The 15,630-nt window shown below is 38.3% G+C and overlaps 1 protein-coding gene across 1 annotated transcript in view; it reads right to left on the reverse strand.

Moving 5' to 3' along the window:
• The window catches only part of PIK3C2G (phosphatidylinositol-4-phosphate 3-kinase catalytic subunit type 2 gamma), a 240,142-nt gene that overhangs the window by 123,671 nt on the left and 100,841 nt on the right, over positions 1-15,630 (reverse strand). Inside the window, exons 18-19 of the mRNA XM_014937275.1 lie at positions 6,040-6,133; positions 4,912-5,006 (exon numbers count right to left, since the gene is read on the reverse strand). Of these exons, the coding sequence (XP_014792761.1) occupies positions 4,912-5,006; positions 6,040-6,133 (189 nt within the window). The remainder of the gene's footprint in view (positions 1-4,911; positions 5,007-6,039; positions 6,134-15,630) is intronic.

The following is a 15,630-nucleotide window of genomic DNA, read 5'->3' on the forward strand; positions in this document are numbered from 1 at the left end:
CCTAATTCACATTGTTTTCAGTGCGCTGGATTCAACCAAGGTTCCCTTTATAATCTCACATTCTTACTTGTCTACAAGATGTGGACTGAAAAAGACAGAAGAATACTCCTTTTCCTTTTGGTCGTCAGTCAAAATGTAGAAAAATGCTATAAACTAGAAAAGTTCTGCAAAGTTTTAGTGGCTTAAAAACTCTAAGAAAGACAAGCTACAAAAGGACATTTTGCCTTCAGCAAGGATTTCACTTCACTTTTTTCTTTTCTTGAGCTAAGCATATCAGAGTCTCATGCTCTGCCAAAATTTACTTGTACTCTTCCACGACAATGAAACCTGCTCCTTTGCACCACCTTCAAGCAGCTGCCACAGCTCTTAGAGGACACCACGCTTCTCCCCGCTCTTCAATCCTCCTGTGGAAGGCAACCATCTGTGAGACATACTCCTGGCCACCTGCTGCCCCAAACCAGCTGTTTCCGTTGCACGCTGGCGGCTGCCACCTATGGAAGTAGCTAAAAGCCCAAAAAAGCACTCAAGCAAGTGGGAAACCGACTGGCAGGTTGCCAGAGATGGAGGGGTGGATTAAAAATCCAGCACAGAAGCTGACAAAAAAAACCCAACCAACCTCTGTGTGTGAAACACAGCGGGAAGGAGATAAACAGAGACTTTCAGCAAGCAGAAGGGCCCAAAGGGGCTCAAAGCAGGTTTTCCTTCCCCTCGAGCAACTTTTCTGCTTTGCTAGAACCTGTTTAATAACTTCTCAGCACAGCTCCAGGGAACGGGAAAACTTGAGCCAGCCTTCTCCCCTCCCAGGATCTCTGGTGGGGAAAGACTAGAATCAGTGAACAGAAGACAATGGGGCAGGATAAATGTTCTCTACGTCTCATGGATGATAGGAACTCTTGAAATAAGACTAAAATGGGATTTAAGTGGTAGATGGGTGCTGGTACTGTATACGTGAGCAATTTTTAGTCTCCTTAGGAAGCAGAGTGCATTCAAAAGTACCAATGGAAATACTGATGGATGCAAGTGGCCCAAACTCCTCAAGGATTTAGAGAGGGGCAAAGTCACACATGATAAGAAAAAAACCTAGCAAACGCAGGGTGTAAGATCAATTACCTTTTCACCCTAATTAGCAGAAGTAATGGGACAAATCTTCAGCAAGTAAGAACAGACTAAAGCTATCCTGATTTACAACAGCTAAAGATGCGTCCCAAGAACGGTCTGTTCTGCCTACTTTTGCCAATTACCGTCCCATAATTTTTAAATAAATTCTTCAGACAAACTTATCACTGCTTGATGGAAAGGAGTTAACAATTTACTATCCACTATTAATATTAAAAAGGTGATGAGCTGGTACATCATTGTTGGGTAACTGCTTATCTTTGGTGTGCAGGGAAATTGAGTCAATTTAAAATAACTGTGATATTACTATTATAAATTATATTTTCATTAAAATAACAGTGTTGACAGTAAACCAGTTCTGGCAACTAGCTTCTAGATTTAAAATAGTGACATAAAACAAGGACGTTAAAATCAGCTGACTTTCCCCCTGTGGTTCTGCAATCACATCAGTAGTTTTTTGAATTACATTAGAGTCTTCGTTTCTGAGTTTTATTTTGGGCAGCTACACTGCACACAATGTTGTATTATTTAATACTGGAATGGTAATTTCATTCATTACAATTAAAAATAAATATAAACTTGTTATTAAAGTTTGTTTTTACCAGTCCTTGCATTTTGATTGCTAATTTGATAATGAAACAGAGTACAACACTTGAGAATAAAATGTTACCTAATCACATTTCTTAAAGAAAGTTATGTGAGTGAACATGCACACATGGGTTCCCCACATTATTAAATCATCGAGCTTTTCTTTAAATATCTCTTTAGAAATAAGTGGAAGAAAACCTCCGTTTTCCATTACTTTTATAAGGACTGAAATTCAATTTGTGACATAAAGGAAAGCTTTTATTCATTAATTAAGGCTTTATTAATATAAACTATGAAATTACTGTTAAATTTTGTAAGTAGCATTTATGACTTGGGAAACTGCCTTTTAAAATACTGGACCAGGACTATGAATAATTACGTAAATCGAAATGTTGGGCAGAAAGTTTACTACTGAAGAAGATGAGGGAGCAAAGTAATCAAAGGGAAAAAAGTGTACAGTGTGATGAATGCAAGAAGAAAAATTTTAAGGAGATGCATGTGGTACTTCTCATCAGGTTAGATTGAAACCCTTGGGGAAAAAAAGCCTAAATGAAAGAGGTACAGCAGCTCCTTCCACTAAATTGAATGGCACCCGTAGATGCTTGCGCAATTACTTCGTGCAGCTAAATATATACTATACACAGAAGTTTAGTCAAACTGTTTAAAATTTACCAATTTTTGAAATTGAGAGCAGCCAGCCAGCAAGTGAAACAACCTCCCAACCTAAAACTATTGACCACTCTATTTTACATTAGGTATAAATAGTTCTGCCACTGTATTTCTAAAGATGACTGCCACAGAGGCGGCTGTAATTTCCGTCTCCCGTCATGTTATTTCTGTCACGTTTCCCCACTCTCACAGGTTTTGCCATATTCTAAGGCATTGCCATTAGATTAATTTGTTCTCAGAAAAAAAGTAATCTGTGGTAGTTTATTGACAGGTTCTTCCACAAAAACCAACTCAAATACACACACCTGATCTGCTAGCACAGAGTTTCCCTCTCCTGATATTTATGTTTTTTGGCTGAGGAGGCCCTGGCAGCAAACTCTTAAGACTGCCAAGTTTACAAGGAAAGTTAGTGGGTGCTAAGTATTAGTAGGCAAAGTACTCTCTCAATTATGGTACCAAGATCCCAGTGCTGAAAATACCACATCCACTTCTGTCTTGTAAGACAATACCAAAATAAAATAATGAACAATAATGAGAAAATAAATTTTTATATTATAAATAAGAAAAACCCAAAGTTAAATATCTTCGAATATTTCTAGAAATGTATATGTGTGTATGTATGGCTTTATATACATACACATATTTACACATACATACATATTTATGTGTAACTGTTCATTTTATGCATGTTCATTTTAAGATTTAATCAAAAGCTGTCCTTCTAGGAAACTAAAGTTCACATTTCACGTAGAAGACACTGTTTCTTTAGGGACAAATAGCACATCACTATTTATAGAATTAGAAATATTATTTATAGGAAGTGGCTACAATCACGTGCAGCTTCAGGATATGCGTAATTGGAAACAAATCTAGAAAAGTAGTAAACCAGTAAACTGTTCTATCTGCAACCAAAGCGGAAGATGATAATCAAAATATTTAATAAACACTCAGTAGCTGATGAGATCTCCAATTGCTAATGCACACAGGGAGAAAATGTGCTTGAAAAACAATCCATAGTTGGATGACATGAATAGAGCTACTACCAGCTGAAAGGCAGAGAATAAAGTGAACACTGAGAAAGATTCTATTTGATGTGGATACGTATAATTATGTTATATATTAAGCTATATACAAAATAAATGTATTTTGCCATATAAAATCGTACTGTGCCAGATATCTATTATTCAGGAAGGAATATCTGCTATATATGAGCCAAAATTATAATATTAGATAGCTTGAGCAAAATTTGGGGAAAAAATGGGGATCTACACAGGTCTACACTGCAAAGTAAAGATGAAGAAGACCATGTACACTTAGTAATTTTTCTTCTAAGAAGAAGAGATGAGTTAAAGAAAATACACATAAACTGATGGTGTTCCCTCTGTCCACTGAATTCTATAAATCATTTCTAATTGCATAGGAAAACTACAGACTCTCTCTTTAGGCCCATTTAAGAACTCTAGACTGGACGTTTTTACCAAGTATGACTAAGATTAATACAAGATAGCAGAAATCGTCTCAGGCATATCTCAGGCACTGTCAGAAGAATGGCTTGCTAAATGTAGTTCCTCTTTATTTGACAGATACGCTCATTAGGCATGTTATTGTTATCCTACTCATTTCAGGGAAACAACCATATTCATAATCCTGTTACACCTGCAGTAACAGTTCCAGAGAGCATGCAGGTATGAAAGTATTATCTATGCTCTATCCAACCTCACACTTCATCAACCAAATGATTACATTTCAAGTTGTTGTCTTTCCTTTGCAAGGAGGAAAGCTTTTGCTTTAAGGAGTTTGAACCAGTTGAACTATAAATGAAAGCTCAGTTCATCTATTATGACTAAACATGAAAAAAAAAAAAAAAAACACCACAAACAAAACAACCCCACAACAGTTTGATTTTCGGATCACAGGGCAGTCGTTCAGATGGCAGAAAGCCACATTTCTAGTCAGAAAGCCTTGAAGTAACAGCATAGCAAACAGAATAACTACCACATGCAAGAATACAATCGCAGGGGTGTATATTGTAGGGGTGTATGGTGAATGGCAGTTACTGTCAGGATCTCCATCATCACCAAAAGGAACTATTGGAAACTCTACCATCACAAATCAGACTGATAGGCAAAGGGGTAAGAGACTTCCCATGCGTGTCAAAGTGTAACAACTTCAGGAGAGATGAGGGAAATCACAAAATACTTTATAAGTAAGCCAATGCTGCTTGGAGCTTGCAAATTTTGAGGGAGACTATTTTTCGCTCAAACCAGAAAATGCAGAAAAATACAAATGGTATCTTACTTAAGTTAATAGAACTTCTCCTGCTGCCTCCTGCCTCCTGCCAGGGGCAGCATGAAGGCAGAGATAAGTAGGTCTCTTATACAATTTACCCATACCCTGTACTGAAAGGAGAATAAAGAGTGAGCAAAAAGCTAGGTTTTCTGTTGATTTTAAACAAAAAAAGAGTTTGTCACCAATAAGACCATGGATAAGTTCACTATAACAGAGAACAACTATGGTAGGAATGGCAAAATGTCTTACCAGTAAAGCTGATGGGCTACTTGGATGCTCTGAAGAGAACGGTTCAGCAGGAGTTTCACGAGAGGGCTTTCAAGACTCCACTCAAACTTGAGTACCTTAACAGACAAATTAATAACAAGAATCACTTGTATGCTCGCTTTATGGTCTTTCCTTTATAAGAAAATTAATCAGAAAGAACCCAGTGCTCAGTTTGAACAAAGCAATCCACCATATGGAGAATGCCCTAGCAATGCAATGAGCTAAGAAACTTCAGGACACAAGTATCTGCCACCAAAGACAGGCAGATATCATCCTGATTCTGGCTGTATTAACATATATGGAAATACACAGCTTTTCTTCCCCCTCTTAAAACTATCAATGCTGTATTTAAACTTCTATCTGATTAGCTGGTTTGCAAAACAAACTTATTTGTGAAACAGAAAGAGCAGGAGGTGAAAGATCCCTTACTGTGTGAATGCTGTAAAGCTGTGCAGGTTCCCTGGCTTCACAGTAGCAGATTATGTAAATATATTCATACATGTGCATATAATTGTAGTATATAAAGATATGAATATATACGTGCATGCGTTTATATAAATATATATTTAAAAATACACAAAACCCCCCAATTGCTTTGGAAGCAGTGGGGCCATAACCTGTACAACGTTAAATTCCAATGAAATGCAATGTACAATTATAAAGAGAGACTTCTACACCCAAATTTCTGTTACTCTCTGCTGACAATGGTTTTCCCCATATACGTGGTATTAAGAAAACTGATTCATTGCAACAGCATTTGTGAATGAATTTCCTTGAATGCAACGAAGCCCTGCCACCACCAGCCCCTGGTTTGGTGGTCACGGCAAAATTTCTCTTGTTCAGGTGCATTTTTTATTTTTGTTTTTTACTTGAAAATACCTTCTTGTAGTACACAGGAAAGTTCAATCAGCATGCCAAACAACTACATTCTCCTGAGTGGAAAACAGTCTGTATCTCAGTCCTGTTGGTAATTCAATCACTGCAGCAGCTGACCAGCCTTTCTTATTTATTCCTCTTACAATGTATCAATCAAACGGGAAGAATCAAAAGTATTTAATGAAGTTATTGATTTGGACAGAAGGCTTCCTTGGCTATCAATTTCTTCCTTACCTGAACCAGCTGTGGGAGGTATTCTAACAATTCATCATTTGACAGATTTTCTATTTGTTGGACTGCCGTTCTGCGAATATCTTGATCTGGAAAACTAGAGCAAAACAAATAGATATCATTAAGAGCTACTGAACCACTACAACTCTCCTGAACTCTCACTGACATAAAATGTTAGAAAAAAATGTTAGAAACATTGAGGTTTTCTCTCAAAATGGAATGGGAAAAAAAAAATAAATTCATTTGCTTTACTGTAAGAAGAGTCAAGAAACACACAGCAGATAGCTTAATTGGATTGACTGTTAGAGTGTCATACAGGGAAAAAAACCCACAAAATAAACCTGATCTTCAAATACTTCTTTTAATTTGAACGATCATATGCTGTAATTTCCTTTATATGTACTGAAATATGAAGCAAGCTATGAATGTTCGCTTGCTGCTCCTACTTGCCTGAAATAGGAAAATTCTGTGCCATGGGAACATTTAACAGTCACTTGAAGACTTCTTTTGTTCTGAGCAACAACAAAAAAGCTTGAAATTTCCCCCACAAAAAGGTTTCATTTCAGACAATTTATTCCAATGTCAGCTCTTCAGGCTCATATCACAACACAAAAATATTTTTTAAACAGAAGTAATTTTGAAATGGAAAGCATGTTTTCTTTCAGTTTTTCTAAAGGAAAATGCAGTAAAAAATTCAACATCTTCCCCCAGAAAGGCTCCAAGTCAGTCAAAGAGCCATTTCTGATGGGAACATGTTTGAGTATTCAGCTTAACCAGTATTCTCAAAAATTCTGGTTGAAACCAGAATGGCTGTAGCCTAATATAGTTTTTGTCATAGAGCTCCAACCGTAAAAATGATAAAAGAGGAAAACATGGTGTATCAGCAATGGTATAACAGGAAAAGAAAGCTGGATAATACAGCTGGCCAAAACATTTTTCTTTAAAAAAGAAAAAGAATGAAATTTTGGTGTAACCTGACTGATCAAAACTGCCTCCTAACATTTTCTCTCTTCTCAGAGAACAAGAGGAAAAGTACACAGTGTTTCTTTTAATATTTGTAATCTGATTTTAGGACCTCTTTTGTAAAAAATAATACACAAAAATAATTTCCACCTTTTCGTGTGTTGCATTTGTGGCATTAATTGTGATAGACAAAGAATTTCATGCACGCAGTAGTTGCCTAGATTGGTTCACAGTGAGGTGTTCTGCTACTGCCCCGCTTCCACAAGGAAAGGAACGTGCTTTTCCGTGTACGTCTCCTGTGTGGTGTCAACCTTAGCCATCTGGCAGTACTTGAAGCTTGTCTGTTGCCATCCCAAGAGTCTTTTCTATCTTCTGAAGCAAACTGGAAATGTTCATACAGACCTTTCTGTCGCCAGAGACGCAAGGGTGGTCATCTCTGCCAAAGGGGCAAACATGTCTTCAAACAGCACCAGCGTCAATTAGATGTTGTTCAAAAGAGCTGCTGGGCTTTGATCCAGTTCTCTGAGGGCAAGAGCTTGCCCCACTGAAAGTGGTGAATCCCTCCCCTCTGAACCGATCCGGCTATTAAGCTCTTTTGAAAATTTCTGATGAGGCAGTCTAGGCATACATAAAAATGATGAGTAAAGGACACAGATTATCCTGTCAATTCACCCTGGAGAAAGCCCTTTGAAATCAGAACCGTGGCGTGGGGCAGAAGGTGTCACAAGGCCACCAGTATTACTGCTTTATGAGCTCAACTCAAAAAAGAACTGTTCTCTTGTATCAAAAATAGTGTATCAAGTGTTGGCTTGTATCAAAAATAGTGGGGCCAGCAGAAGTAGGGAGGTGATTGTGCCCCTGTACTCAGCACTGGTGAGGCCACACCGCGAGTATTGTGTCCAGTTTTGGGCACCTCAATACAAGAGAGATCTCGAGGTGCTGGAGCGAGTGCAGAGGAGGGCAATGAAGCTGGTGAGGGGGCTGGAAAACAAATCGTATGAGGAGCGGCTGAGGGAGCTGGGGCTGTTTAGTGTGAGGAAGAGGAGGCTGAGGGGAGACCTCATCACTCTCTACAACTTCGTGAAAGGACACTGTAGAGAGGTTGGTGCTGGTCTCTTCTCTCAGCTAGTTAGGGACAGAACGAGAGGGAATGGCTTCAAGCTCCAACAGGGTAGGTTTAGACTGAACATTAGGAAAGAATTTTTCCACCGAATGAGTGGTCGGGCATTGGAACAGGCTGCCCAGGGAGGTGGTGGAGTCACCATCCCTGGCTGTGTTTAAGGGCCGTTTAGATGCAGTGCTAAGGGACATGGTGTAGGGGAGGACTTTGTAGAGTAGGGTAGATGGTTGGACTCGATGATCCCAAGGGTCTCTTCCAACCTGAATGATTCTATGATTCTATGATTCTTCCCGGCTTGGCTAACAGCACCTTTTATCAGCAATATATCCACTAGAAATATAAATCAGAAGTGAAACATGGGAGACAGTCCCGCATTTGCGGCAATGGCCGCTCATTGTTATCAAATGAGAAAGAGAAGAAATTGTAAGGGTAAGAGCTCAGAAGTAAAATGGCACCTGCAGCTCTAAACTTCACCTTTTAAGTTCAATAAAATTGAAGGAAACCAATATGTAACTCTTTGATCACTGAATTAGCTACAGGTCATCAAAATAAAAATGTGGACATTCTGAAAAAAAAAAATGGCTAAAAGTTGGACCTACTTGAAAGACCTCGCTCTGTGCGGCAAAAACCTGTAGTACTTTCAAACCCCCGTTTAACAATGCGGCTCAGGTCTGGTTTTATTACTTTGTTTGTCTGTTATGGTACATATTTGATGATGTTTTTAATACAGTTTATGTTTGTTTGTATAATGGTGAGAGGGCCTTGATGGGGAGAGAGGGAATACATTATAAATAAATTATCATGATAGGCCCGAATTAGCCTATTTTGCAAGGAGTATTTATTTATTTATTTATTCCAGGCAACCTATTAGGAATATGAAGTTGTTACTTTAATATTCACATGGCTATTTAGAACAAAGCATATTTGAAAGAGGACTGCATATTAAAAAAATTAATCCCTTTCATATCATCCTATCTTCTAATTATGCAATTGCTCCAAAGGCCTGCGTGCCAAGCATGTGCAGATAATATGGAAATTAGTCTTTCCCTTTCCCTTCTCGCCTAGTTCAACAGGTTACTGAGCAGTGAAATATGCTCTATACTGGCACCAGTCAAGCAGAAAAATGTTATTATTTTGTTACTGCTTGTCCTTACTAGCAGCCAACATTTGAATATATGCGATGCTATGATGAGAGAAACTCCTATATTTTCCAGATAAACAAAAAATGATAAAATTATTTTAATCCCAACCTTTCCAGAAAATTCATCAGCTAACATTTGATTTGTTTAGAATTAATTTGCTGTAAGTCATAACTGGGCCTATATCTAAGTTAGCAAAAATGTCTATAAGATATGATTAGAATAATGATGAGCTGAAGCGCATAGGTGCTGTGGTGAAAAATCTATGGGTTAGGTTCTTTCAGGAAACATGGCTCTTGTCACTCTTCTTGAATGAGATTGTGGTAATTTGTTGGTCCTGGTTACTATGTTGTTTCCTTCAATTTGTAAATCTTGGGGTCAGTTTGAGGCTGAGTTGAATCTTTTTGAAAGAACGGGTAGTTAACACATTCTTTTAACTACCTGACAATTTGTTGTGCCCCAGATGCAATATCCATCACTCTCCTGAATTTTAATGCTGTTCAGGGCCACATGTACAACAGAAAAATATGGTTTATGCCTTCTATTTGTATTTAAGCTAACATTTAACGTCCTCAGAAACACTAGAGCTGCACCAAATACTTAAGAACTCAAACAGTACTACATGGTGCTTATGCTATTCACTCTTACATACATCTGAAAAAACACCAATAACGGGGTAAGGTCTAGAAGCAGATCTGAGTAAAAAATCCTACCCTTCACATGCCTGAAACTATGCCATCTTGTAGTCTGGTAATTAATTAGAGCTAGAGGGGTTTTTCCAGTGAATAATCTTGCAAACTTTCGAGTGTTGCATCAAATCTGATTTCACTAATCCATAAATTAGTCTTGATTAGAGGCCACAATTAATTGATTTTTTTGGCTCTGCGACTCAATGCAAGAGAAATCACTTTAGGCCTAAGAAAAACGGCTTCATAGTTTGGATATTACAGAACAGCTGAATTCCAGGGCTTGCTATAATGAGTATTTCCCCTTCACAGCTCATCACACAACCTTAAGTTATAAAACTGATTACCTTGGTTATTTAACCTCAAAATCCCTTTTGCTTTTTTTTATTCTTCCCTCCCTCCATGATGCCAATGATTGACAGCCACCCATTTTATAACTTCTGTCTAAGGAGCTGTAAGATTGTTAGGTCTCTCTTGAGACTTTAAGATGGTTTTTGTAAAAATTGGATTTTGAGCTGGATGAGCATAGATTACAATTTGCTTTAGAAGTAATAACAACTTACAGTCTTTGATTCTTTTCATATAGATAGCCAGTAGGGAGCTATTTGTCTATCTGTACCTTTCAGCTAAATCAGATTCAAACAGAAAACTAAGCACTGCTGAGGCATCCTGTGGATATGTGAAATTCTCTGGGGGGTTGAGCATCTGCCAGTGGTGACTTGATTGTAAATGAGAAATAGATGTGCATTTCATTTTTAAAAGTTTTATTATCCTAATTTTATTGCACTGTCTCAAATAACCCTATACTGGAAGATATTTTTCAGGTAAATGGAACTGTACAGTTCACTATATTTTCTAGCATGTGAGGATCTCTGTAGAGAACAGAACAGCCTTTCACAAACCATCATTTAAGTTAGAGCCTTATGACATGCCATATACTTCTGCAATTCCCTTCACATTTTAAGTTCTGTTGCATTTTCAAAAAAGAAAGACTTTGCTATCATGAAATGCGTGTTATTAAGTCTCGAATAAACAAGGAAGGCTGAGCTAGCAAACCCACTGCAATGAAAGTACCAATTGAAAACCAAAAAAACCCACTAGGTAGTAAAAGGTATCACGTCACAGACAGGTGCAACTGGGCCAGGACAGAAAGTACAGAAGATTTGTTTAAAAGAATAGACAGGTAAGTTTTGGGCAGCGGTTTAAGTATTCTAAAAGGAACTAGACAGGAAGAGAGAAGAAATTTAAAGAATAATAATTAAGGAGTTCCTTTTTAGCACACAGATAAAATTAGCAGGGCTATTTGCTTTCTGTTGGTGACTTTTTTCATTCCTCTGAGGGCTTCTAAAGAAAACACTGTGTGAGTGTATGAAGATTAGAAAATGGCAAGGACTAAAAGAAAGTACAGAAAGATAACAAATACCATTAGTACAAAGAACACTGGATTTTCAAAATTTTCAGTTGAAAAAGAGTAATATATTCACTCCTCATTGTGATAAGACGTGTGAACCCTCCCCACTTCCCAAGGCTGCCCCACTGCAAAGCCCATGGTCAGATACATAAGCTATTGCTTCAGCTGATCTATCGGCAGATGGATCTGTACTATTTATAGAAAAAAAAAATACTTTAAGTAATGCTTACATAGATTTTCTACCGGAAATTCTGGCTAAAACAACTAGTAATAAGTTAAGATGTCATAGAGACCATATGGTGAACCATATCCTAGGAGAAAAGAAGAAGAAATTAATAAAAAGCAGTTTTCCATTTGAAGCCTGCATGATCTAGAAGGTTCTTCCCCCCGCAAACTTTGTTCTCTGTTACATTAAAACAAAAGAACAAAACATGGAAAACTTGATTATTTACAGGTTTAGCCTCCTGATTAGATTGCACACTTATGAACAGAAAGCCTGCCGTATCAAGGCACTGCCAAGAAAGCTAAAAATGGTTAAAGGCAGTGAAAAAAAAAAAAAAGGATTTAAACACATTATGATGCTTACAATGAAGAGTTGTCTATTCCTAACAATGCATACATCTCCTCATAAGCTATCACTAAATTTCATGTATGTAATTACAAAGAAGTTTTAAAGCTTTCTCAGCAGTGTGTTCTGTATGTCAGAGTAACAAATTAATTGTAGACTGTTGCCTTGCTCTTATTTCTTTGCCTAAGCTCCTGTTTACTTTCCACGCTGATATACAACTACTGCCTTTTCAACCACCTAAGACGCAAATAGTCAAGATATGCTCTAGCTGGGCACTCTGCTGTGGACTCTCAGGGAACAGTTCACATTCTGCTTTTATTAAAACAATGATAACCTGATTCAACACTTCTAAAATCAATTTGGCTTCCAAAGGTGTAAGGACAAACTGTGGCTTCAAGCTATCACATTTCATTACAATTATGCGCTAGAAAGGGAGTTTCGATAGGTATATAACCTAATCTCTGAAACTCAATAGCTACTGCACTACATAACTTGAAAATCAACACTAGTACTGTGAGAGTCAAAGACTGAGGGATGCTATAACCAAAAGGGCATCTTCTCTGGTCAAGGAGAGGTAGGAGGAGTCATAGCTTCCCCTACTCTGCCTGCTCCATAGAGGGGATTTCAGTAAGGTAGCATAAAACCCTTCTGACACCATAATGTCTGATCTGAAAGTCCTCTGAATTGGTGTGTGATTTTAAAGGAATGTCCTTTTCTATGCACTTGCCTTGAGAGAGCTAGAATTTAGCAGAAAGTTTCTAGGAAAAATTGCTAAGCCTACCAGTGAGGTTATGCCTTCACCTCTACTGATAAAAATTCTCTCTTCAGAATGGTTGCAGCCACGCACAATACTGGAACATGACATAACTACTTTGGTGATTGTTTCCTGATTCTAGCTCGATTTCCTGATTCGTAGCTACACAGGTCAGCAAGTGTCCTCTAGATGTGTCAGAAAAACAAGGTTGCATTTCCTGATTCGTAGCTACACAGGTCCTCACAGGTCAGCAAGCGTCCTCTAGATGTGTCAGAAAAACAAGGTTGGAGCAAACATTCTTCTATTTCAGTTAATGAATATATTTTGGCATTCATAATTTGAACAGCAAAATAACCTGACAAAAAAAATTGCAAGTGCAGTCCTATGCATACACAAAACATTAGCATGTTAGCAATACATCATAAATGATGGCACTTCTAGCACTGCCTTTGGTTTCTTTCCCTCATCAAGCAAATTCTCTGGATAAACAAGTATACTGGTGTCATTTCCCTGGCTGGCGTGCCGTGTAAAGTAGATACAGTTATAGAAAGCTCTAACTCCACTAAAGCTTGGCTTTTCACCAAACTCAGTAAGTGAAGTTAATGGTAAAATGCACAGGGCACCAAAAAGCAGTGCTGAGTAGGAGGGACCAGCTCTATACCTTCTGCCTTAGGGAAAATTAACAATGGCTTATAATCACCCTTCCCTGAAATTAGAGGTAAAACCAAGAGTGTAAAATCTTATTCTGCACTTCCCCTTGCCACCCTCTCCATCCTGTCTTTATTGATTAAAGAAACATTCATTGTTTTTTGATTTGTTTTTTTAAGCCTTGGCTTCTGGGGCTGTAAGAATCAATGTGCTTGCTGCAAGGACTAGATGTAAAGTTGCTACTGAATTTATCTGTAAAATGTACCATGGTTGTGTTTCCAATTTATGAAAGTTCTTCCTTGCCACTGCATAAATTAGTATGTTATCATTTGGCTGCCTTGAGATGTGTCTGCAAAGGGGAAGAGCCTAAGGTGTAGAGACATGCTTATAGAACAAGAAACATCTATTAAATTGTATATTTAACTGTGTAGTGAACAAAACAATGCAGAAGTTTCAGAAAGTTGCAAAGAGAGCTCTAACTTAAAGCATCAAAACAGGGCTTGATCTGATGGGCCATGATACCCCTCCCTAAGCTCTGTGACGCTGGCTTCTAACCCAGGCAATGAGGTAGTGCCTCAAATGACTTTCATTTCTTTATACTTGCAAACGTGAGCTTCAGCTTAACCAGGACAGATGTTGCTTTTTCACCCTGAGAAGAAGGATAATTTAGAATCTCCAAGCCCAAGATTGTACAAAGCTAAGCACCTGCCTGCAGAAGGAATTCAGGTTCTTCTTAAGACTCTGAAAACTGAAGTTCCAGCAAAAGAAGCATCCAAAATTCTGAGTGATTGGACACTCTTGGTCTCTTTTACGGTATCGCTAACAAAGTGGTAAATTGTGGTACACAGAAATGATAAAATGCAGGTCTGAACTGTGGATCTCCTTTGTACAGGATGTTCTGAAAGCTGAATGTTTATGTGGAATCACTTTTTGTTTAGAAAAAAAATTAGAAGATAAATGCAAGAGGGCACTTCAACCAAAAAATTCTGTCTCAGAAGTCTCCGAGCTTCAGATTACTGGAATTTGGAAGAGTAGCACAGTATCATGATGCTTAGCCAATTCTCATTGTCTGCCCTAGGCAACTGGTGTTGGTCACCACTGGAGACCAGAATGCCCTAGACTGGTCTTTGGTCTGATTTAGCACAGCTGCTTCTGCATCCATGCATTATGTTAACAATACATGTAGACAAAGATCACTTCTAATTTATTGTACTTACATATCATTTAATAGTGATGGTAACATAAGTCCTTAAAATAGACATGAACGTATAAAGAGCATTTCTTTTATATTCTGCTCATGTTTTATATGAACATGGATCTGTGTCTCAGTAATCACAAGAAATCAGAGAGCTGTTTTGTGGATGATAGAAACGAGGAACTGAGTTGAATTGTCAGCGCCAAACAAAATACAGGATAGAGTTGAATGAAGCTTCAAAACCAGCTCAGTTACGGAGCCTACAATCCAAAGTTAGTGAAGGTAATGTTGAAGGAAAGTTGGAGCCTATCCAGTGCTACTTTACTTTTCAAAATGATTGAAATCTGAGAAAAAGCGAACCAAGGGAAGAAGCCTCAGAAATCCATTTATATGGAAAGTACTCCTCTCCTTCAACCCACTTTCTCAATTTGCACGTACGTGTCTCTCAGCAGTTAAACCACGCGACCCAGACATCTGTGAAACCAGACATCTTTAGGAAAATGTAATCCTTCTGTTTCTGAAGTTTAGCTTCCCAGTTGTTCATGCACCTACAAAATATTGTGGATATGTGAAGGACAGAATATATATATTTATTTTTTTTTAAAAGAGCATTTGTACTGTGATTCAGAACTTCTTTCTGTAGCGTTACCGTGAAGCACAAAAAACCCCAAATTGATATTATCTTTTGTGAGGCAGAAACTAAAAGGGACAAACCAGCTAAGATCCTGATCAGCAGTACTACGTTCTTTGGCACCACTGCAGGTGCCAGCCACTCCCAACAGCGGCACCAGGAGAGACAGAGTGATGACATCTTCCCTCCTTGCCATGCCAGCAATCTTTGCAGTGTGTACACTGCACCCACTACACACCGAGAAGCTCCGTGACAGGCTGAGTCATATCAAATACCCTGCGAAGCACCTGACAGAACTGATATCCTGCACCACACCCTGACGCAGGGCTGCATCTTCAAAGAACGATCAAGCTGTTCCTTTGCAGAAATGCCACCCATACACAGAAAGAAAATCACAGAATCACAGAATCTTAGTGGCTGGAAGGGACCTCTGAGATCATCGAGTCCAACCACAAAAAAACCAAACCAAAACAAAACAA

This window comes from Calidris pugnax, unplaced genomic scaffold, assembly GCF_001431845.1.
Source record: "Calidris pugnax isolate Ruff unplaced genomic scaffold, ASM143184v1 scaffold1, whole genome shotgun sequence".
Lineage (NCBI taxonomy): Eukaryota > Metazoa > Chordata > Aves > Charadriiformes > Scolopacidae > Calidris > Calidris pugnax.